The sequence below is a fragment of the Microdochium trichocladiopsis genome, assembly GCF_020744255.1.
Source record: "Microdochium trichocladiopsis strain MPI-CAGE-CH-0230 chromosome Unknown B0I36scaffold_4, whole genome shotgun sequence".
NCBI classification, from domain to species: domain Eukaryota; kingdom Fungi; phylum Ascomycota; class Sordariomycetes; order Xylariales; family Microdochiaceae; genus Microdochium; species Microdochium trichocladiopsis.
The window spans coordinates 1,004,069-1,025,112 of record NW_025763547.1 but is presented as its reverse complement, the minus strand read 5'-3'; the positions used below and the strand labels follow the sequence as shown (position 1 = coordinate 1,025,112).

Here is a 21,044-nt window from a genome sequence, read left to right as displayed (position 1 = left end):
CAGCATCCCTCAATCGGAACCACCAATCTCAAATCGTCTCTCTTGCCAATCTGTACTCGACTTCGCTTCAACACCTCGCCGCCCGTTGCTGGACTCCTCGATTGCGGCATTGCATTTAGCACCCGTGCCTCTTTTAACTCGCACTTCGCAAGAAGATCCGCCTGGGCCAGATTCAAGCCTTTAACCCCCCCGAATTTCAGCATCGTCAGAGCCGGTCTTTCACCATGCTGACCCTCCCGCCCGACCCCTACTTGGCTCTCGGAGTCTCGAGAGAAGCCCAGCTTGGCGAAATCCGCACCGCGTATCGGAAGCTCGTTCTCAAGTGCCATCCAGACAAGATCCAAGACCCGCTGCTCAAGCAGCAGAAGCAAGATGAGTTCCAGAAGGTTCAGCAGGCTTACGAGCTGCTTTCCAACGAGACCGAGAAGAACAAGTACGACGACATGTACAAGCTCAACGAGCTGCAGAAGGAAATGAGCAGGATGTCGACCTCGTCAACCGCCCAGCCTCGCTCTTCGAGGCGCGAGCGGGAACCCGAGTATTACAATGGCGCGCGCGTCTACACGGCAGAGCCGAGGCCCTCTACCTTTGCCTCACCCTCTTCCAAGACGTATGCGGCCGGCACACCACCTAGCCGATCATACGAGGAGTTTACCGTCCCAATCTACGATCACCACCCGCCCAGAAAAACAGCCAGCTATGAGCGCGCCCCCAAGTCAGACTGGGAGAAGCGCACCTCGAGAGAAGAGCGGGAGGACAAGTACGAGCGCAAGAGCAAGAAGGAAGACAAGCGAGAACGCGAAGAGAAGTCTCGGAAAGAAGACAAGGAGAAGCGGGACAAGAAGGATGCAGAGCGGAGAGAGAAGGAGAGGAGAAAGGAGAAGGAAGAGCGCAAGGAACGAGAGGAGAAAGAGCGCAAGGAGAAGAAGAAGAAGGTCGAACAAACTCGCAAGAAGGATGCCGAGTACAAGACTCAACAGCAGAAGTCGTCCGCGCGGACCACAACGTACGCGACCTATTCGTCAGATAGCGACTCAGACGACGCTTACCGGACCACGAGGAAGACGTCTGGCACGCGGGAGAAGGTCATCCCCGTGGTGACGTCGGAGCGTGAGAGGAAGTACTCGGAGAACATGGACATTGCTACCGATTACCTCGAGCGGTCCGGCGCGAGAATCTCACTGAATAACCGCCCCGCCAAGCCACAGGCGACTGAGCACTTCCAGGCGAGACATGCAATCCCCATGGCAGCTCCCACACCACCACCTCCTCCTGCCGGTCCTCACGCACCGCCGCCTCCACCGCAATACGAAGAGGACGAAGCTGTTCATCGTTCATCCGCTACCAAGAGCGGAAGTCGCCGAACAGATAAGTCGTCCTCGGCCAAGAAGAGCGCCCGAGGCTCTTCGCGAGACCCTGCTGGCATTGACTACATCCCACGTGGCGCGCCCTCGCTCCAAAAGTCGCACACCATGCCACCCGAGTACCACGCTCGTGTGCATCCTGGACGGTCGCATACAGAGTATACTGTCCGGCCAAGTATGCCGGCAATGACTCGAGCTCACACCTTCATGGACACCCGGACAGCCGAGTATGCTCGGGACCGAAGTCCGACGCGGCACCGACGGACCCACTACTCAGACGACGACGAAGACTCTGACGGCGGTCGTCGCCATCGCAGAAGCAAGCATCGGTCCCCCGAGCCTACTGAGCGGACTTTCCGTTACGCCGTCGATCCTGGCAAGACTTCTACGCGCCAAGTCTCCCACGAAGACATTCCGCGGCAGAAGTCTTCCAAGTCAAGTTACCACACGGCCAACACGTCCGCCCGGATGGAGCCGGCCGGTTTGTACGACGGCTATCCAGCGCAACCTGCCATGAAGGTTCGGTACTCTCCAACCTACGCCGAGGACGAAATCAAGTATTCACCCTTGCAGCACGCTCCCACTTTCCGGTCGGAGTACGTCGACACATACTAGAAGTATGGGCCCCATCGCTGGCGGCTGCTCGCAATGGTGATTTCGGCATAGCGAGCCAGTGACGTCCACGGACGTCATGATTGCTGCGTGGCCGAAGTCTCATTCATCATTGTTTTGTATTCTCATTTACAGGAGTTACGGACGGCGTTCCGGGTTTCCTTCCTGGGAGGGCATATCACACATCTATACCATATCACGACCTCATCATCTCAGTATTCTGAGAAAAGACAGTAACGAATTGACGTCTTTTGCTATTTTCCTCCCCATCTCGAGCTGCTTGGAGAGCACGCTTTCAACCAAGTTCCTCGGTATCTTACCACTACTGGTCCAGTCAGTCAAATAGGAAACCTCTCAAGTGTTGTTCATGTCATGATTTTCCCATATCCTTCGTTTTCCATCTTACTTTCTTGTCCGGGCTGTTTCGGTTGAAGCGGGAATGATTTCTACGAGTCTTTTGTGTGGTGGTCATTCCTCGTGTGTACCTACTTCACATTTCTCTTCGTCTTTCTTCTCCTCGTCTTTTCATTACCTCCCAGCGAGGAGAACAGGTGCTAGAGAGCTCCTCTTCACGGCCGCCTTATTCACACTTCTGCAGAGACATGAATGACATCTTGAACCATTTCCACCCAACTAGTGTGTACAGACCCCGTTGCTTTGTGTGTGTATGTGTGTGACTGGTCAACCACGCGGAAGTGTTTTGGTGTCTTTGCCGATGTTCTTTGCGTATGACCTACCTCGTTCCTGACCTTCCTGGCTGTGAAGGAGGAGTTGAAACGCGGAACCTTTCCCACCCGCACTCTGTTCTTTGCACGCAAAGGGAGTTTGGAAAAGGCCGAGTATTCGTGGCATTTTGTCTCCTTAGGGATGGGGAGAAGAGGCGCATGGGGGGAAGGGGGAGCGAGGGAGGTGAGGGAAGAGGGAGCCTGATGGACTACCGCCTCCGTCCTGTTTTTTATGAACCAAAACCAACACAGGCTATGTCCTGCTGCTGCTGCTGCGCTCTATAAAGTATCCCGAAAAAGATCTCGTTCATGTACAAGGATAAGAGAGAGTGAGTGAGAGAGGAGTACCTTGTCCGTTTTCCCAGGCCAGGCCGCCAAGAGTTCACAGCAGAAGCTCCTCTGTCTTGTCTTTTGTCGATGGAGTTTGTTGTTGTCACTCTTTTTTCCAAGACCAAGTCCATAGAAATGAGACTGCGTTGTCATAATAGCATGTAAGAGCAAAGGATACGTCTGTCTTGAGGAGCTCAAGCGAGCAGAGACAGACTTGGACGACTTGCTGCAACAACTGCCTTTGTACATTGTCCCACGGAGCACAATAGGCACCACCGGTGCCGGGAGCAAGAGGTTATTATGTGGCATGATTAGCATAATTAGAGTGTGTGGAATAGATTCATTATAGGGACTGGCTGCATAGATCTCCTCCTTCTCCTCTCCTTCTTCCCTCCTGGTGTCTCTGCTCTCGGAAAACATGCGGGGGTATCAATTTCATCATAATGTAGCTCTGCACACCAGGGGTGTGTTTGGTCGTGATGCGCGTGCCTGATTGTGGTGGTTGTTGACACCGCGGTAAAAGGCGGAAGATGACATAACTCGTGAACATGTAGCAAAAAACGACGTATAAAAAAACAGAAACCGCCTCGACTGTAACACGAGACGACGCAACCCATCCCGGTATTCGCAATTTCAGGACAGAAGCACAAGCCTCAATCGCGCCAGAATATTCTGCGATAAAAGCCAGTCGGTCGGGCTCGGCCATCTCATGTATCTTTGACAATCACCCTGCGGAGACCAATGCTTAGGGTGGTAGACCGACTTCGTGTAATAGTGACGACAAGCCACGTGCAAAATCCTCTTACTTCCTCTCCCTAGCGACATCCATGGCGCCGCCATCAATGCCGGTAGCCGTGACGCCTGAGTTGAACGCATGCTCCTCGATGGTGCGTTCATCGATTGGGGCAGGATCACGTCCGCCGAGGCTTCCTGCGGGATCGCCCAGCTTGACCTCACCCATGGCACCAATCTGCTTCGCCCCGTCCGCGTCGAGTTGTGGCGTGATAACCGGCGAAGAGAGCATGTGCTCAGGGTTATTCTGCCACTGGGCCACCTCGGCCTTGAGGCTCTCGAGCTCCTTCTGAAATCGCTTCCCAAACACGTCAATATAGAAGGTGGATCCGTTGTAGATACTCCACGTAAAGACGACCATGAGGAAGACACCAGACATCCAGCGGCTGTAGAACCATAGCGGGCACGGTAGCATGGTGAGCACCGCGTACGCGTACTGGATGAGCATGAAAGCAGCTTCCTGCAATGCCTCGGGCAGGGAAAGCACAAGTTTGCCAATCCACGTCTTCGAGTACGACCGGCGCAGCCACGTGAACGAAGTCGGACGCCCAGCTGCGATTTTCTCGCGCCGACGGACAGTGATAAAGTAGTAGTAGCTCAGCTGCCAGACTGCATAGGGTATCGTGGACCATGCAAGCATCGAAACAAGATTGCCATATGCAGCTGACGAGCCGGGCGAGGCTGTCTTGATCTGGAACAGAGCCGGAAATCGCGCCGCTTGCTCTGCTAGCGGGTAGAGGTGAGTTATGCAGTGCAGCGTAGCACACGGCATGATGTGTATGAACAAGGAGGTGACCTTGTCGAAGTCGTGGAACACCAGCGAGTTGCGCCACATGATGATAGCTACGGCATTGTTCCCGTGCGCCAGGCAGTATGAAGCCAGGAACAACCGCTTGGAAGACGGGAAGACCCAAATGCTGAGAAAGAGCAGCACGTTGACGAAGTAGCAAAGATCGGCCAGGAAATAGTGGTAACCGCGGCTGTGATAGGTGTAGTAGCGGATTGGCATGAAGTAGATGAGTTGTGTCGTGTACCAAACGTGGAACCAGTCAGAATGCGCGCCGATGAGGTAACCGCTGATGAAGACGTTCATGACACCGCAAATAAAGGAGACCTTTTCGCGCAACGTAACGGTTTTGGTGTCGCCCCAGCGCTTGCCCAGCTTGTCGACACTCTTCTTCATGCGCGTGCGATACTTCTCGAGTTGTTCCTCTGCCGATGGCACACGCCGGCGCCACTCCTCCACCATTCGGCCTTTGGCCTCCTGGCTCTTTATTTGGAACGCTGCTCTCGACTTGCGAACTTTCTCAGTCTGCGCAGAGAGACCTCTCTGGAGCCTTTCGAGCTGTTGCGGAAGGGCGAAGTTGTCGAGAAGGTCTAGCACCGTAAGACGGTCCAGAGGCGGAAACGAGTCCCAATCTTCGTGATAAGAGCTGCTGCCCGAGAACGACCCATTCCTAGACAGACGTGGGCTGCTTGGGGTGATCGGATCGAGTCGCGGGGTCGTCGAGGTAGAAACAGCTTCGTCTGAAGGGGAGGAGCTCGGGGACAAAGCAGGCGCCTCATCTTCTGCAGACCCTGCATCGCCTCCAGACTTGTCGTCACGGATCCCGGCCGTGAAGACCGGCGAATGTGCGCTCATCTCGGCCAGTGTTCGTATCGGATATCGTTGGATGTCGTTGCGGAAAGAGAGCCGGCGGAGGGCCTCTGCGCCTCTAAGTACGAGCAGGTCAGCCATGTTTGACAAATACCCAAGCAGATTAGATTGGCAGATCACGAGGACAGTTGGAGTGATCCTCAAACACTGCCTAGAATGCATGACCAGATATATGCTGAAACTGGACCATTCTGTCGCGGAAGACCTCCATACCTTTTCAGAGACTGGTATCAAGCCAAGCTCGGGCAGGAACCTGCGCAAGGAGTCTTGTGCCCGTGGTTGCGCACGGTGATGTGATTCGTGGTGGGCTAGGTGCGGCAGAAGGTATAGTTTATCTCACAGAGACCGCCTCAGGGTCCTCGTGACTAGTGGTGGGACGGGGGGGGGGTGCTGAAGGGGGCGACGCTGGCAAGCACGCCAACTGAATTAGGGTGCTGGAGAGTGGCAGATCTGTCTTTGACAGAGACTAGGGGTCGCGGTCAAGCACAGTGAGCAGCGGGTGCGTTGTTCAGGGAGGATGAACGGCAGCGTGGAAGTTGCGACGCGTGCAAGGATGGCGGGCTGTGGTTGGACGAGGCCGGAGCTGCTTAGTGGCGATGGTGAGTGACCGCTTCGTGGGACGCTCAAGGTCACGGTATGCTGATGTGTTCCTGCGGCGAAGGCACACAAGACCCGAGCCTAGACCTCAGCCAGGAAGTTCTGAGACGAGAATATCAGACACGGGTTGCGACAGAAGTGCCCGGTTGTGCTAAGAGGGAACAAGTAGCTGGTCTGGTGGAGCGGTCAGGTGCCCTGTGGCAGATTGGGGAGGGGGGGTTAGACGTGGGCCTGTGCTGGCGTGGTGGTGCGCAACTGAGATATATCGAGCTGGCCACAGAAACTCTGAGCTTCCACTCTGCTGGATGCAAGAGACTTTGAGGATCTGCTGAAGGCCTTGACGTCGACTTGGTCTTTGTGATGCCTGCCTGGATATCAAGAAATGACGGGGGTGGAGCAGGGTGACGTCGACTAGCCTGGGTCGTTGGGGGCGGGATCACCAGCAGGAGCAGGCTGCAGTGTCGCAGCACTGGGCGTGGGGTCTGCCCAGGTCCAGTGCTCTCAGCGTCTAACTCACTGGCCAGATCTGCAGCTGGCGCCACTTGGTCTCCACTGCTCACACCGAGCACCAAGCCAGACTGCCTGCCCCAGAGCGCGTCTTGAGGACCCGGGCGCGTTGTGGCACTGTAAGCAAGCACTCATGGTCAACTTGTGCCTGGTCGCGCTTCCCTCGAGCACCAGGTACACGCACACCCACATTCCGCTCTCCGGACTCCAAGTACTCTCATTGTCCCCGCGGCCCGATCCCCACCAAGCAGACCCTCCGCCCAAGGCGCGTCGACTGTGCTGTGCAAGTGATACCCCATCGCCAGTTTCGCTGAAGCCGCCTTTCTTGCGAGCACGCGCCTGCGCTTCCGTAACTGCTTGCGATCAGGGCATCGCACGACCACTCAGCGACCTCCCGCACAAGCTGCGCCCAGTCTATCTCGTCTCCGTCACTCCTTACCCACGATACCCATCCGCCACCAACCCTGGCATGTACTGAGGCGCGCACTGGCGATCGTCCTACGCCGTCCCATAGTCGTGTCGCATCGCGAGCTCCCGCGCCCAGCATCGTCTGCCACCCCTTCACGGATGTACCGGTAGCTGGCGTCGTGCTAGAATTCTGTCATCATGGGCAAACTAATTCGTCTCGAGCTTTTCAGTATGCGCATTCACAATCCCACCACTGCCTCGTGCTCCCGCGCCAGCTTCAGCGGCCGTTGCTTACCATTATCTACACAGACTTCAAGTCGTACAAGGGCCACCATACCCTTCTCTTCGGCGATTCTTACTTCACCTCAATCATCGGCCCCAATGGCTCCGGCAAATCAAACTCGTATGTCCCAGCTGCTGTTGCGCCGCCCGTTCCGAGATGCGTGATTCTAATTGACCAATGTCTATCCCCCCCACAGTATGGACGCCATTTCCTTCGTCCTGGGAATCAAGTCATCTCATCTCCGTTCTGCGCAGCTGAAGGACCTTGTATATCGCGGACGCGTTCTCAAGACATCCAAGATCAATGACGATGGCTCGGCAGCCGACCCGACGCCAAATGGCCAGGCCAACGGACATCTGAATGGCGACGACAAGGCTAGCCGCGGCGATCCCAAGACTGCATGGGTGATGGCTGTCTACGAAGACGACGCAGGCGACGAACAGCGCTGGAAGCGTTCCATTACCTCTGGCGGCTCGAGCGAGTACAGAATCAACGATCGCGTGGTTACCGCGCACCAGTACAACGAAGCACTGGAAGCTGAGAACATCTTGATCAAGGCCCGCAACTTCCTTGTCTTCCAGGGAGATGTTGAGGCGATTGCCTCACAATCACCTCAGGATTTGACGCGCCTGATTGAGCAGATCTCGGGCAGTTTGGAATACAAGGCAGAATACGAGAGGCTTCAGAGCGAAGCAGACCAGGCAGCTGAGAACTCCACCTTCCAGCTGCAGAGACGTCGCGGAATCAACTCGGAGATCCGGCAATACCAGGAGCAGAAGCGTGAGGCAGAGAACTTCCAGGCGAAGACTGACGAGCGGGATGCCGCAATCGTCACGCACATTCTCTGGAAGCTGTACAAATTTCAGCAGGTGATGGACGAGTCGAGCGCCAAAATCCAGGAGCACCAAGAGAATCTCAAGGAGTTCCGGCGCAATGTCGAGAAGTACGAAAAGACGCTTGAGGCAGCGAGGAAAGACCAAGCCGATGCGGCCAAGAGTGTGCACAAAGTTGAGAGGCAAATTCGACGCCAAGAACAAGCACTCGAGGATAAGGAGAACAGTCTTGTGCCAATAGAAGAGAAGGTTCAGCAGACAAGCGCGACGGCCGAGACTATCCGTAAGCGGATCGACATGGTCACGAAAGAACGCGACGAGCAGGCGAAGCTTATTGCCAAAATCGAGAAGGACCTTGCAACGGTGCAGAAAGCCCAGAAACAGTTCGAGGACCAGTGGACAGAGACCATGAAGAAGCAGGGCAAGGAACTTACGGACGCTGACCGGAAGGAATACAACTCCTTACGCGCGCAAGCTATGGCCAAGTCGTCGGAAAACCAGGCGAAGCTCGAGAATCTGATGCGGCAATTGAGAACCGACGAAGTCACAGTCAACAGTCTGAAAGGCAAGGTCGATGCATACTCTGCCGCCGCGGAAAAGCTCGAGGAAGAGCTGGCCACCATCAAGGAGCGTCGAGACGCTACGCAAGCAGCTGTCAAGCAGTTTGCCGCCGAAATCGACTCGAAAAAGAAAGAGTACAACCAGATCCAGTCTGAGCGTGTAAGGACCAACCAGAGACGCACGGAACTCGAGGAAAAATACCGAGATGTCCTCAACAAGCTGCTGGAAGCCGACGATGGGCGGCGTCAAAACGACCGGGAAGCGCGCATGAAAGAAATGGTCTCTTCCCTGAGGCGCATCTTCCCGGGCGTCAAGGGCCGTGTTGGTGACCTGTGCAAGCCAAAGCAAAAGAAGTACGACGAGGCTGTCATCACTGCTCTCGGACGCAATTTCGACAGCGTGATTGTGGACACAGAGAAGACTGGCAACGAGTGTGTCTCTTATCTCAAAGACCAGCGTTTCCCTCCTATGACTTTTATTCCACTTGACGTCATCAAGGTCAATCCTGTCAACACGGCCATCAAGGGTATCTCGGGTGCACGATTGACCATTGATACTATTGACTTTGATGCCTCTATCGAGAGAGGCATGTCCTACGCCTGCGAAAGCTCTGTTGTCTGTGACACTCTGGAAATCGCCAAGCATATCTGCTACGAACGCAAGATCCCCGTCAAGGCTGTTACCCTTGAAGGTTTCGTGATCCACAAGGCTGGTCTGCTGACTGGTGGACGAGGGCCGGAGAACAAGGGTGGCAAACGTCGTTTCGAGGAACACGACGTCGACAACTTGCGTAAGACTGCCGAGAAGTTCCGAGACGAGATCGAGAAGCTGCCACGGACGGACCGTCGCGGCGGCGCGGAGGAGTCATTGCAGAATGAGCTTGCAGTGCTCGAGCACCGATTGACGTTTGCTCGCAACGAGGTCTCAGTTTTTGACCAAAACCTCGCCAGCAAGAAGAAAGAGCTCGACCACGTGAAGCGGCAACTTAAGGAGTGGCAGCCGAAACTGAAGGAGGGCGAAGCCAACCTACAAAAGACACGAGCAGCAGTTGAGAAATTCAAAATGGCCATTGCTCAGGTCGAAGATAAGATCTTTGGGGACTTTTGCAAGCGGCTTGGCTACTCGGACATCAGAGCATATGAGGCCCAGCAGGGCAGTCTTGAACAAGAGGCAGCCGAGCGCCGCTCAGAGTTCGAGACTCAGAAGTCTCGGCTCCAGAGCGACAAGAGCTGGCAAGTGTCAAAACAGAACGAGCTCAAGACCAGAGTCGAGAAGCTTGAGGCGCAGTCACGGAGACTCGACGCTGACATCAAATCATACGAGGCTGAAAAAGCCGAGATTCAGGCGGCTATGTCTGAGGACACGGCCACGATTGAGCGCCTGCAAGAGGAGTTAGAAGATGCCAAGGATGAACTGGCCACCCACACAGAGAAAGTGGTTGAGGCCAAAAGCGAAGTCCAAAAGCGAAGCAGAGATATCGAGAGCCGGTTAAAGGCCATCAGCTCCCTGGAGACAGAAGTTCAAAGAAACAGTGCCAGCAAGTTCGCTCTCCTACGACGATGCCGACTTGAACAAGTCAACATTCCTCTGTCAAGCGGAACTTTGGACGACATACCGAACGACGATAATCTGCTGCAACAGGATCCCGACGCCATGGATGTAGACGAAGGCGACGAAGCTGATGCCCTCGGCGATGCCATGGAAGATCATGGCATTGAGATTGATTTCGACGGACTTAGCGACGAGCTTAAGCAGGTAAGCATCGTGATACCAGACGTAGACCCCAACGGCAAAGTAGCTAACGACAGATCGATGTCACAGGCCGAAGGTGACGAAGAAATCGAAACGAAACTCCAGGACAACATAGCTTCCTTAACTTCCGAGCTAGAGAAGCTCAACCCCAACATGCGCGCTATGGAGCGCTTGGAAGTGACTGAAGCACGTCTCAAAGCCACGGAAAAGGAATTCGAGGACTCCAAGGCTGCCTACAAGGCTGCCAAAGATGCTTTCGACGATGTCAAGGCTCAACGATACGAGTTGTTCAACAAGGCCTTCACACACATCCAGGAGCAGATCTCTCACGTCTACAAGGATCTTACCCGTAGTGAGCAGTATCCTCTTGGCGGTCAAGCATACCTTGATATCGAGGAGGACACGGACAAGCCCTACCTGAGTGGCATCAAGTACCACGCCATGCCGCCATTGAAGCGATTCCGTGATATGGAGCACCTCTCTGGTGGTGAGAAGACCATGGCGGCCCTGGCGCTACTCTTCGCCATCCACAGCTACCAGCCTAGCCCATTCTTTGTGCTCGACGAAGTCGATGCCGCCCTCGACAACGCCAACGTCGAGAAGATCAAGAACTACATCCGCGAACACTCGGGCCCCGGCATGCAGTTCATCGTCATCAGTCTCAAGGCGGGTCTGTTCCAGGACTCGGAAAGCTTAGTGGGCATATACCGGGACCAGGACGTGAATAGTTCCAAGTCTCTTACTCTCGATGTAAGTTATCCCTGGTTCGTCATGTTGAACTATGGCTATTTTGTACTGACGTTTTCGCAGCTGCGCAAATACGTTTGATACTGCACAAGCGCACCACCAGCTGCTTCTCTGAACGTGAATGAAAACGAGCAGCGAGGCAAACCTCGGTCTTCTTCATAATACGGCAGCACTATGGTGGACCTTCTGAACACTTGAGGAGCATGGACAGGGAAGCGTGGCTTTTGTGTATGTATTGAAGTATGGGCGGAACGACTAGATGGATACACCGTTTTCATTTTATGCTGCATTTGACGTCGCGCACACATGTGCGTCCACCATTGAACATCTTCTCGTCACGACTGTTTGCCATCCCGGCCTGTGATCTTGCCTTTCGCAAATGTCGCAGCGCCTTTTATCCATTTCTCCTGAATCGTCAGACAGGATGAGTTGAACAGGTTTAATTGCTGTATCTTGCGATGTTCCATTATGGGTTTCTCTATTCTAGCGCACTTGACTGAATAAATGCTTGCTTTTGTGTATCCTGTCTTTTTAGGACAAGGGTTTTGTCGTCCCCTGACATCGCTCGCCCCAAGGATTTTGCATGCCGTGCCTGAAAGATGTGGCACGTGGTTCTCGGCCCTCCTTCCCTGGGACCTGGTTATTACGCCTTGTCATGATGGTTGTTTTATGATTACACATCCTCGAAAGCGACATCTTCCTCCTCGTCGCTGTCTTCCTCGTCGGCCGGCTCTTCGACCTTGACCTTCTTGCTTGGCCTGTCGTCCGAGGACGCGGGCGTGTCGGCTGCCGACGTCGTCCCGCTGCCCAAGGATGACGGGCCGCGCTTGGCTGTGGCCGCGCCGCCGCCGCCGAGCGAGGCCCCCGGAGCTGTGTTGCTGTTCGCGCCAGCGCCGCTGCCCGCGACGTCTTCGAACTCTTCGTCCTCGTCGTCGTCGTCATCGTCATCTTCTTCCTCTTCTTCCTCCTCCGCGGCACGCCTGCTGGCTTCTTCTTGCTGCTGCTTGGCCAGCAGGGCGAAGACGTCGTCGACGCGGGCCTGCTCGGCCTCACTGACCTTGTTGTCATCAAACAGCTTGTCGTCGTCGTCGTCGTCGCGCTTGCCACCAGCGCCGCTCGCCGAGGTGGCGTCGTTCGGATCGTGCGATTGACCCGTGACGGTGCTCTGCACGTGCCACACGGGGAGGGCGTTTGCCTCCTTGATCTTCCTCTGGCGCTCGAGCTCTGCCTGGGCTTCCTCTTCCGTGATGTTCTCCTGATCCGTAATGCTGATGGTGAGGTCGCGCGGTCCTGTATTAGCCATACCCCGGACTGCTGTCGGTTTGGCGCTCTCCACGACGGTCGACTTGGCGACCTGATTAGTGCGGTCGCGCTCGACAGGCCGCGCGTGCGAGTGGGCGACCTCGAATGTGTTATCTGGGATGACGACCTCATCCAGGCGCGGCAGCAGCTCGGTGATGAACTTGAGCTGGTTGTTCAGCCGCGTGGACTGCTCGTGACCACCGGCCTGCCGCTCGGGGTCATACTCGAGCACGTACGCGCACCTGTGGCATATGAAGCCGGCAGCCGTGACGTTGTCCAGCACCTCCATCTGCGTCCATTCCGACTTGCAGCGCCTGCAGAAGTACTCCTTCTTCTCCTGCGCCGGCACCGCGTTTCCTTGTACCGCCTTGTCGACGGTGTATGCCCTCCACTTGATTCCGTCTATCGCCTGCCGGTAGTCGATGTAGTAGTATGTCCGGTTGCTCGGCTTCGTCTGGCCCTCCTTGATCTCGGGGCGCACGTGCTGGGCGATGAAGCGCTGCTCCTTGAGAGTCGCGCAGATCTTGTGGAGGTCCTTGAGGTTCATGGACATGAGGTAGCCGAGGTCGTCGTCTCGGAGCGCCGAGTGCATCACCAGGGCGTCGACGATGAGGATGTGGCGCATGTCGTAGGCTTCTCTGTCGCGGTAGAAGGCGCGCACAACCGAGCGCAGGAGCGTCTGCGCGAGGTCCATGGCGGTGGATGACATGATGGCGAGGGAGAATGGGCGCCGGAGGGCTCAGGGCGTCACAGCTAGTGTATGCAATGTCGAAACCGTCGCAGGTGAGGCAAGTGGTTGCGTTGGGTGGGCGTCGCGAAAAGCACACGGTGCAGGTCGGACAGTTCAAGCGCGCAGCATGTTCCCGACAGCGATGCGACGTCGAGCCTGAGCTGATGGCGCTGAGTTGGTCGGAGGTGGAGGCAGATCGTGGGCGAGACGGAGTTGCCTGGTAGTTGTCGCGACTCGATTACAAGTAGATGCGCATGACAAGCGATCCCTTGGCCGATGCCTGGAACGGGGTAACGCCGACCGAAAAGTACGAAGTCGCTGGCGGTTACTAGCGGGTGAGCAGGCAAACAGTTTGGGGGATCGCCTCTGGTTGCGATCACGATATGCCGGGGGTGATGGCCCTGCATACAGTGTTCTTATGGATATGCACGGTACCAACTTGCGCGAGCAGCACCCCCATCAGCGGTGCAAGCCAGCAAAGTGTCACACGGTGTGATGCTCATGAAGGATGGCGGACTGGTCAACGGTCATTGTTGTCGCACCACTCAGTCCGGAAAGACTTCACCTTCTATAAACCTACAAACGTCATTCTACGGCTTATTTCCAAGCTTCTGATAGATTGCTGCTGCCCAAGCCTGGTATCCTGAAGCAATGGGCTCATGACCGACCTTGAAAGGCATCAAGCTCAGCAAGCTGTAGGAGCCCCCAAGACAGCCAACTGCGTCACGACTTCCAGCAAGATCACGCCTACCTGCAACTTCCTATCCTAGAGACATTCCAGGCAGCATCGTCTTTACTACCGGATCGTCATCAGAGCTCGCCCAGTACTTCGGCGTCATCGTATTCGCTCTCGGCTTCAGAAGTGCCTGGCGCGGCACGATGCGATGCACTGGGAGATTCAAGAGACGACCATGGCTGCCGCTGTAGCACGCTTGCACGGACACAACTATTTTTGGACCTCGCTTGTCAAAAATGGCTCTCGACTTTCCCGTCATCTATCTACTGCCCACCTTCATTGACACAGACAGATTCCTCGAGCTGCAGGGCACAATACCAACCTTGACCCATGACGTCAATGAGGCCGATGTTGTTGTGGCAAACCTGTCCCAATCAGGCCGAGCCAGGTTCGAGCTGCGGCGACTTGGGCTCAACACGGACCCTCTTGTCCCTGCCGCATTGTCTTCTGACCCTGGAATCATAGAGCTTGATGCCCCGCAACGTGCTCGTCGCGGATCTATGAGCAGTGACAGCTCCGACACGGCCTCGGAAGTCGATGCAGACGAGCTGACGACCTCCCCAGCCTCTGTCAGGAGAATCATAACAGACCGCGGAGAGCCTGTAGTTCGTATCGTCAAGTTGGCGTGGTTAACGACGTCTCTGGAGCGCCATGTCGTCTTGCCTGTCGACGAATATCTACTTTATCAGGGCATCCGGAAGGAGGCCAGTGAGAAGACACAGCGAACGGAACCAAACAAGCCGAACTTGCCCAACCCGAGCGATATTGTTGCGCGCGCACAACTAGACACACCTGGCCAAGCCCCCAAGTCTGCCTTTCCCCATGGATACAAGCGGCAGCACGAGCGCACCTCGCCATCTTCCCAAAGCAAGCGCCCCCGACTCCTGCTAGAGACGACCTCGGAGCATGACATTGGGACTCAGTTGCCGCCGATCCCTGATTACTTGCATACGACCTACTCTTGCCAGCGGCCGTCCCCCGCAGACCCTCCCAACGATGCGTTTATCGAGCACCTGAAGACAATCCGCACTTTCAGAACATTGAAGAACGACAAGATTGGCGTCCGGGCGTATTCAACAGCAATAGCTACACTCTGCGCTTATCCGTACCCAGTCACCGCAGTTGCTGGTAAGTCGGCGTGCTCACATAGGCTGGGAGCTATTCACACTGACGGTTTCTGTAGAAATCGAACGGCTTCCTGGATGCAGTGCTAAGATCGCTGCGAAATGGAAGGAATGGAAGGAAAATGGCTTTCTCCAGGAGAACGTCGATGCAGAAAACGACGACAAGCTCTCGGTGCTCAAGCTCTTCTACAACATCTGGGGTGTTGGCGAGACGACAGCGCGGGAATTCTACAACAAAGGATGGCGAGATCTGGATGATGTCATCGAGTATGGCTGGGAAACTATCACGCGAGTCCAGCAGATTGGAATCAAGTATTACGAGGAGTTCCTCGTTCGCATCCCACGGCAGGAGACAGCAGCTATAGGGGACACCATACTCGAGCACGCCAACCGAATCCACGCCGGCTTCCAGATGGTGATCGTAGGCAGCTACAGACGCGGCCGCCAAGACAGCGGAGATGTTGACGTGGTCCTCAGCAATCCCGACGAGAATGCGACGGCCCATTTTGTCGAGAAGGTCGTCGTCAGTCTAGAGAATGCTAAGTTCATTACTCACACGTTGACGCTCAGCACTCGAAATAGCGAGAGGGGCCAGTGTCCGCTGCCATGGAAAGGAGAAGACAGAAAGCCTGGCACTGGCTTCGACACGCTGGACAAGGCTCTGGTCGTCTGGCAAGACCCCGAGTTTGACCATTCCAAGCACTCCAAGAACCCAAATCCACATCGCCGAGTCGACATCATCATCAGCCCCTGGAAGACAGCGGGATGCGCCGTCATTGGCTGGTCGGGAGGAACCACCTTTGAGAGGGACCTGCGCCGGTACTGCAAGAAGGAGAAGCGCCTGAAGTTTGACAGTAGCGGTATACGGAATCGGAGAGACGGAGGATGGGTCGACCTGGAGAGCGATCTCGACGGCCAGGCACCTGACTTGTTAACGGCGGAGAAGAGGGTGTTTGCAGGGTTGGGCCTCGAGTGGCGGCCGCCCGAGGAAAGAGTCACGGGATGAGCCGGCCGCGGAAAGCGCAGGAAGGCCGCAAGCTGGACGCTAGCCGGCGCGCCGATAGGGTTGGTTGTCACGGGCACGGAGAAGCGGCCAGAAGCTCAACGACACAGCTGCAACCCGACGGTCTCGGAGCGGCCATGGCATCATTACACAACGGGGGCTTGCTGCAGGGGTAAAGACGCAGCATTGCCATCCACGTCGACTGCAGAACATTTGTCGCGTGGCATCGATTGGATGGCATCAGACCATGTTGCACAACTTTGGGCAGCAGTTCCCAGAGTGGCAGGCTTTGGTTCAGGCCATGGCACGGTCCCTGCCTGATCTCCCCGCATATCGATCTGATCCCCAGTCTTCACTTCAAGTGCCCGCTTCAAGGCAACTGATTGGAGCTACTTTCTTACCAGAGATGATGGTTGAATGTGAATGGCGAAGTTGACCAGCCTGCTTTATATTTATTTTGCAAGCTATCCCAATCATGAAGAGAGACACTCCTGTGGCATGTGTTGCCAGAACAAGCAACTTGTTTTTGAGGGGGCCCCCTGCGCAGCAGCCATTGTGAAGGAGGGGGTCGCCAGTTGGGTCGCGGCACGTCGCGTGGCGCGTCGTGGTTTAAGTGGTCAATGACGATGCGAGGGCAGCCCGACCTGGCGGCCACGCAGCACGCGAGCCCCACTGTCCGTCACCCCTGGAAATTGGGTGCAACGCCAGGGCCGAACGTCGACAACCTATCGGAATAGACAAGGACGCAGATCCCTGGCGGCGCGCGCGTCCTGTAAGGACGACCGTTTTCGCTCCGGGAGCGGGTGCATCGGCAGCATCATAACAAACAACAACGTCTGGCCAGGAGGGAGCTCTCGCGCGCTGGGCACGCAAGGGCCTCGTGCAAACTGCGCCCTGCACGCAACTCAGGTCTCCAGGCTTGATCTGGAGACTCGACATGGCGGTTGCGGTGGCCTGGCGAGACGGGAGACGACGGCACTGCACCTTGGGAGGGCTGAATGGACAGCAAATCGCTGACCGACTGATGGCCGCCCGGTTGTTTGACAGACAGCCACGGGCCGGATGCGCTGTCCATGCAGAGCCACCCTCGACAAAGTATGAAAGCTCTACTCTTTTTTGAAACACTGCGAATGGCACAGCTCGAGTCGACAGTGCGTTTGCGAACAGGTCGAGGTGAATCAAGCTGTTGTCAAGTCTGGTCCGCACCCCCATGTCCATGTCTGCCGCCCCCTGGTGCCATTGCTGCGCGCGTCGACCCGGAGCCAAGCAGGCCTGACGCGCGTGTGCACGCGCTGCTGGGTGAACCGGGCTAGGGGACCCATTTACGCGGGCCCAGCCACCTCCTGCCCCGGTGCTCCTCGGGCAGCTCGACTCTGCAAGGCTAAGCTCGACGATGCCCTGCCGTCCGGAGTTAGCTCCATCGGCGGCGCTGCAACACGTAGAAACATCGCGTGCATTGTTTTGAAGTAGAGGCTCGCCAAGTGCCGGGGGGTCCCGTGTCCATGCTCATTGCTTTTGTGAAGAAGTCGGCTTGAAGGTGTGGGAATGGACCGACTGATGAATGTCGTGTGCTCTCCAGGCACGCCTAGCAAATCTACTTGGCAGGGCCAGAGTGCTGTGCACTGCCGGGTTAAAAGCATGTTGCAAGTAAGCCAGCGAGGCTCGCAAAGGACTGACGAGATAATCAGATGTAGTCATGGCGGTACCTGGGCGGCGTCGGACGACAACGTGAGTAGGATCCAGGGTGCGGTGCGGTGAGCGAATGACAATGCGAGGCCCGCCAGGGACGGGACGGTGTTGTTATTGTTTGGGCGACAGGGCGTCCGAATTGGGGGGGCTTGCTTCAGGCTCGCGCGCGACGGGAAGGAGCGCTGCGTGCAGCGAAGGGGACTGACTGACTTGACTTTGGAGGGGCGACGACGGCGGCGGCACCTGCCTCGAGGCTCGAGCGTGCGCTCCCGCAGCAAGGCGACCCTCGGGTGGTCCCAGTCCGTCCCAGCACTGCACCCGCGCCGTTCAACCTCCTCTCTATCGTCTATCGCCTGCCGCCGCAGAGCTCCAGGTCTCGACCACCACCACCACCACCACCTCTCCCACTTGCTCGCACCCTCACCATCGCACACCTTCCCAGAGGAGCGACCCGACATCTTATCCCATCACCGCCACCTAATCCATCGTGTCCATCGCTCGCGGCACGGACGTAAACGACACCGGCATATCTAAGCACCTCATCACGACCCGCTGGCTGTCCCAAAGCGCCTCTCCCGCCACCCACCTTTCAAAGCGTCATTCCAGAGCCGGCGTCAAAGCCCGCCAGCGTGCTCAACCACCACGCCAACAAATATCACAAATCCAATAGCCGGTCATCGAGCCCATCTCGGTGCCCTCAATTCAGACGCGGAATTGCCATCCGGAGAGACCATCGTTGTCGCCTGCACCGCACCATCGACGACCAAACGGCGATCCCGGACAGCCACCTCGAGCACAGAGCATGCGATAGTCGGCCAGCTTCTACAGGCATCTAAAGGAGGAGGTCATCACCAACTATTACAGAAAGTGCGCGCGCGGTCTGGAAGGATCAATTCTGGGACCTGCCAGTAGTGCATCCGAGAGACCTCTAGCTCGTCAGTCCAGCTACTATCCAGGTCCAGTGCACATCCACAACAACAAGCCGAAGTCGGAAAAGTCACATTGCCATCACCATAACCATGGCCGCGGATTCAGAGCTGGCCGCTGTGCCAGTGACTGTGTCCACAAAACATGCGGCCGACAGCCCCGCCGTTCGCACGCCCGCCAGAATGTCCACACCGCCGCCGCCATCAGAACGGGGCCGGCTGCAAGCCAAGCTGGGTCTGGAGAATGGAAACACCAAGAGCCGGCCTGCCAGGCATGTCACTCGCCTTAGTGAAGGGGGCGTGAGCAGTAGCATCGATGCGGAGGCGTTATCTCGGGCGCTCTCCAGAGAGCTGACTGGGGACAGGCGGGACAGCACGCCTGGTGCAAGCCCTAGCAGGAAACGGCAAAGGATAAACGGCGACAGGTGAGATCAGGCAGCTTCCAGTACCCTGGCAGTCATCCAAACCGTACCTTGAATGCTCACATCTTGTGTCAACAGGTTTATACCGTCCCGGTCAGGGCAGGATCTGCAAGCGAGCTTCAGCCTCCTACATGATGAAGGGTCACCGGCCACTCCATCCAAACAGAAGAAACGTACCCCGCATGGCGAGCTTCACTTCCAGAAGAGTACGCCCTTCCAGTGCCTCACTCCCGTGAATCTTTAGGACTTTGCTGACACTCATCTAGCCGAGGAGGCCAATCGCACCTTCTCCACATTGCTACGCGCCGAGCTATTTGAAAACACAATACCTCAAGCCACGCCACCAACGTTATCACCCGAGGGGAATTTGCCTTCCTCACGGTCCGCGAGTGTCAACGATGGCACGCGAGCGCATACTCCACCAAATAACACCCCCCCAGCTCTACCGTCCAGCTTTACCCCCTCTACACCACACAAGAACCTTTTTTCGTACATGTCTCCTCGCCATCACAGCCATGTGGCAGGGCACCCGACACCCTCCAGGACACCGCAAAGCCGTCATGGCCCGAATATGGACACCAGGTCAGAGATATACAGCTTGTCACCTGTCCGATTTGGAAGCCAGCAAATGCTGCTCAGTCCAAGAAGGCAACCTCGCGCAGTCAGCAAGGTGCCTTACAAGGTGCTGGATGCACCAGAGCTCGCCGACGACTTCTATCTGAACCTGGTCGATTGGGGTAGCGCCAACGTGTTGGGGGTGGGCCTCGGATCCAGCGTCTACATGTGGAACGCTCAAACGAGTTCTGTCAGCAAGCTCTGCACCCTGGAGGACGACACGGTGACGAGCGTCTCATGGATCCAAAAGGGCACACACCTGGCTATCGGCACCGGCAAGGGCCTGGTACAGATCTGGGACGCCGAGAAAACGAGAAGGTTAAGGACAATGACGGGTCATACCGCTCGTGTCGGTGCATTGGCATGGAACACCCACGTGCTCAGCTCGGGTTCTCGGGATCGCCTGATCTACCACCGCGATGTCCGAGCGCCGGATCAGTGGATGAAGAAGCTTATGGGCCACAAGCAGGAAGTATGCGGTCTTAAGTGGAACTGCGAAGACGGCCAGCTGGCGAGCGGCGGTAATGACAACAAGCTTATGGTCTGGGACAAGCTCTCGGACGTGCCACTCTGGAAGTTCTCCGATCACACTGCGGCAGTCAAGGCGATCTCGTGGTCGCCGCACCAGCGAGGCCTCCTCGCGTCTGGAGGAGGTACTGCCGACCGACGCATCATATTCCACGATACCGTGCGAGGCACTGTCATCAACGAGATCGACACTGGGAGTCAGGTGTGCAACCTGCAGTGGTCCAAGAACTCGAATGAGATTGTCTCAACGCATGGCTATAGCCAAAACCAGATTGTCGTCTGGAAGTACCCATCCATGACCCAGGTCGCCAGCTTGACGGGGCACACGTACAGAGTTTTGTACCTCGCTATGAGCCCGGACGGACGGACGATCGTGACAGGAGCTGGCGACGAGACGCTGCGCTTCTGGACCACTTTTGGGCGGCGTCCAGGCCAGCGGGAGGAGCATGAAGGCGGAAGCGGAAAACTAGCGAACTGGGGCGTCATCCGGTGAGACGCCTCCAGACGGACAACATTGTCTCTCGACGCGATGACGGACAAAGACAATCCTATCTCAGCGAAACAGTATCATTACGACAGCGACCATCCCTCTCCAAAAACCATACTTATGCACCACTCTTCACAATGGGCACCCATAGCACCTCAATCACCTCACCAAGCGAGATACCCTCGGCTGTTTCCTTTGGCATTCTTTTTTGGCGTTGGCATGCATTTTGATTTTTACGACTGGCGGGCGGGCATTTTCATGTGTGAACGAATCATAGCATTGCAGGACACGGCGTGCGGGACCGGGTTGTGTGC

The 21,044-nt window shown here is 56.4% G+C and overlaps 5 protein-coding genes across 5 annotated transcripts; 3 read left to right on the top strand and 2 right to left on the bottom strand.

Moving 5' to 3' along the window:
- Positions 1-224: 224 nt before the first annotated feature.
- Positions 225-1,979, top strand: B0I36DRAFT_348022 (uncharacterized protein; the record flags this gene model as incomplete). Its single annotated transcript, XM_046156637.1, has 1 exon — positions 225-1,979. One exon carries the CDS (start codon positions 225-227, stop codon positions 1,977-1,979), a length of 1,755 nt encoding a protein of 584 aa, XP_046013701.1.
- A 1,663-nt stretch (positions 1,980-3,642) lies between these two features.
- On the bottom strand, positions 3,643-5,868 carry B0I36DRAFT_101573 (uncharacterized protein). The gene is made up of 2 exons (XM_046147726.1): positions 5,694-5,868; positions 3,643-5,538 (listed from the first exon to the last, which is right to left on the bottom strand). Exon 2 carries the CDS (start codon positions 5,463-5,465, stop codon positions 3,834-3,836), a length of 1,632 nt encoding a protein of 543 aa, XP_046013700.1. The 5' UTR covers positions 5,466-5,538; positions 5,694-5,868; the 3' UTR covers positions 3,643-3,833.
- A 6,450-nt stretch (positions 5,869-12,318) lies between these two features.
- Positions 12,319-13,146, bottom strand: B0I36DRAFT_208074 (uncharacterized protein; the record flags this gene model as incomplete). Its single annotated transcript, XM_046148863.1, has 1 exon — positions 12,319-13,146. A coding segment is annotated over one exon (828 nt), but the record flags the coding sequence as incomplete, so codon positions are not given.
- Positions 13,147-13,727: 581 nt separating this feature from the next.
- B0I36DRAFT_265888 (DNA polymerase-like protein) lies at positions 13,728-16,564 on the top strand. The gene is made up of 2 exons (XM_046151204.1): positions 13,728-15,064; positions 15,120-16,564. The coding sequence occupies exons 1-2, from the start codon at positions 14,173-14,175 to the stop codon at positions 16,064-16,066; spliced, it is 1,839 nt and encodes a 612-aa protein (XP_046013698.1). The 5' UTR covers positions 13,728-14,172; the 3' UTR covers positions 16,067-16,564.
- A 2,297-nt stretch (positions 16,565-18,861) lies between these two features.
- On the top strand, positions 18,862-20,736 carry B0I36DRAFT_373428 (WD40-repeat-containing domain protein; the record flags this gene model as incomplete). Its single annotated transcript, XM_046160197.1, has 3 exons — positions 18,862-19,103; positions 19,179-19,306; positions 19,367-20,736. The coding sequence occupies 3 exons, from the start codon at positions 18,862-18,864 to the stop codon at positions 20,734-20,736; spliced, it is 1,740 nt and encodes a 579-aa protein (XP_046013697.1).
- Between the last annotated feature and the right edge of the window lie 308 nt (positions 20,737-21,044).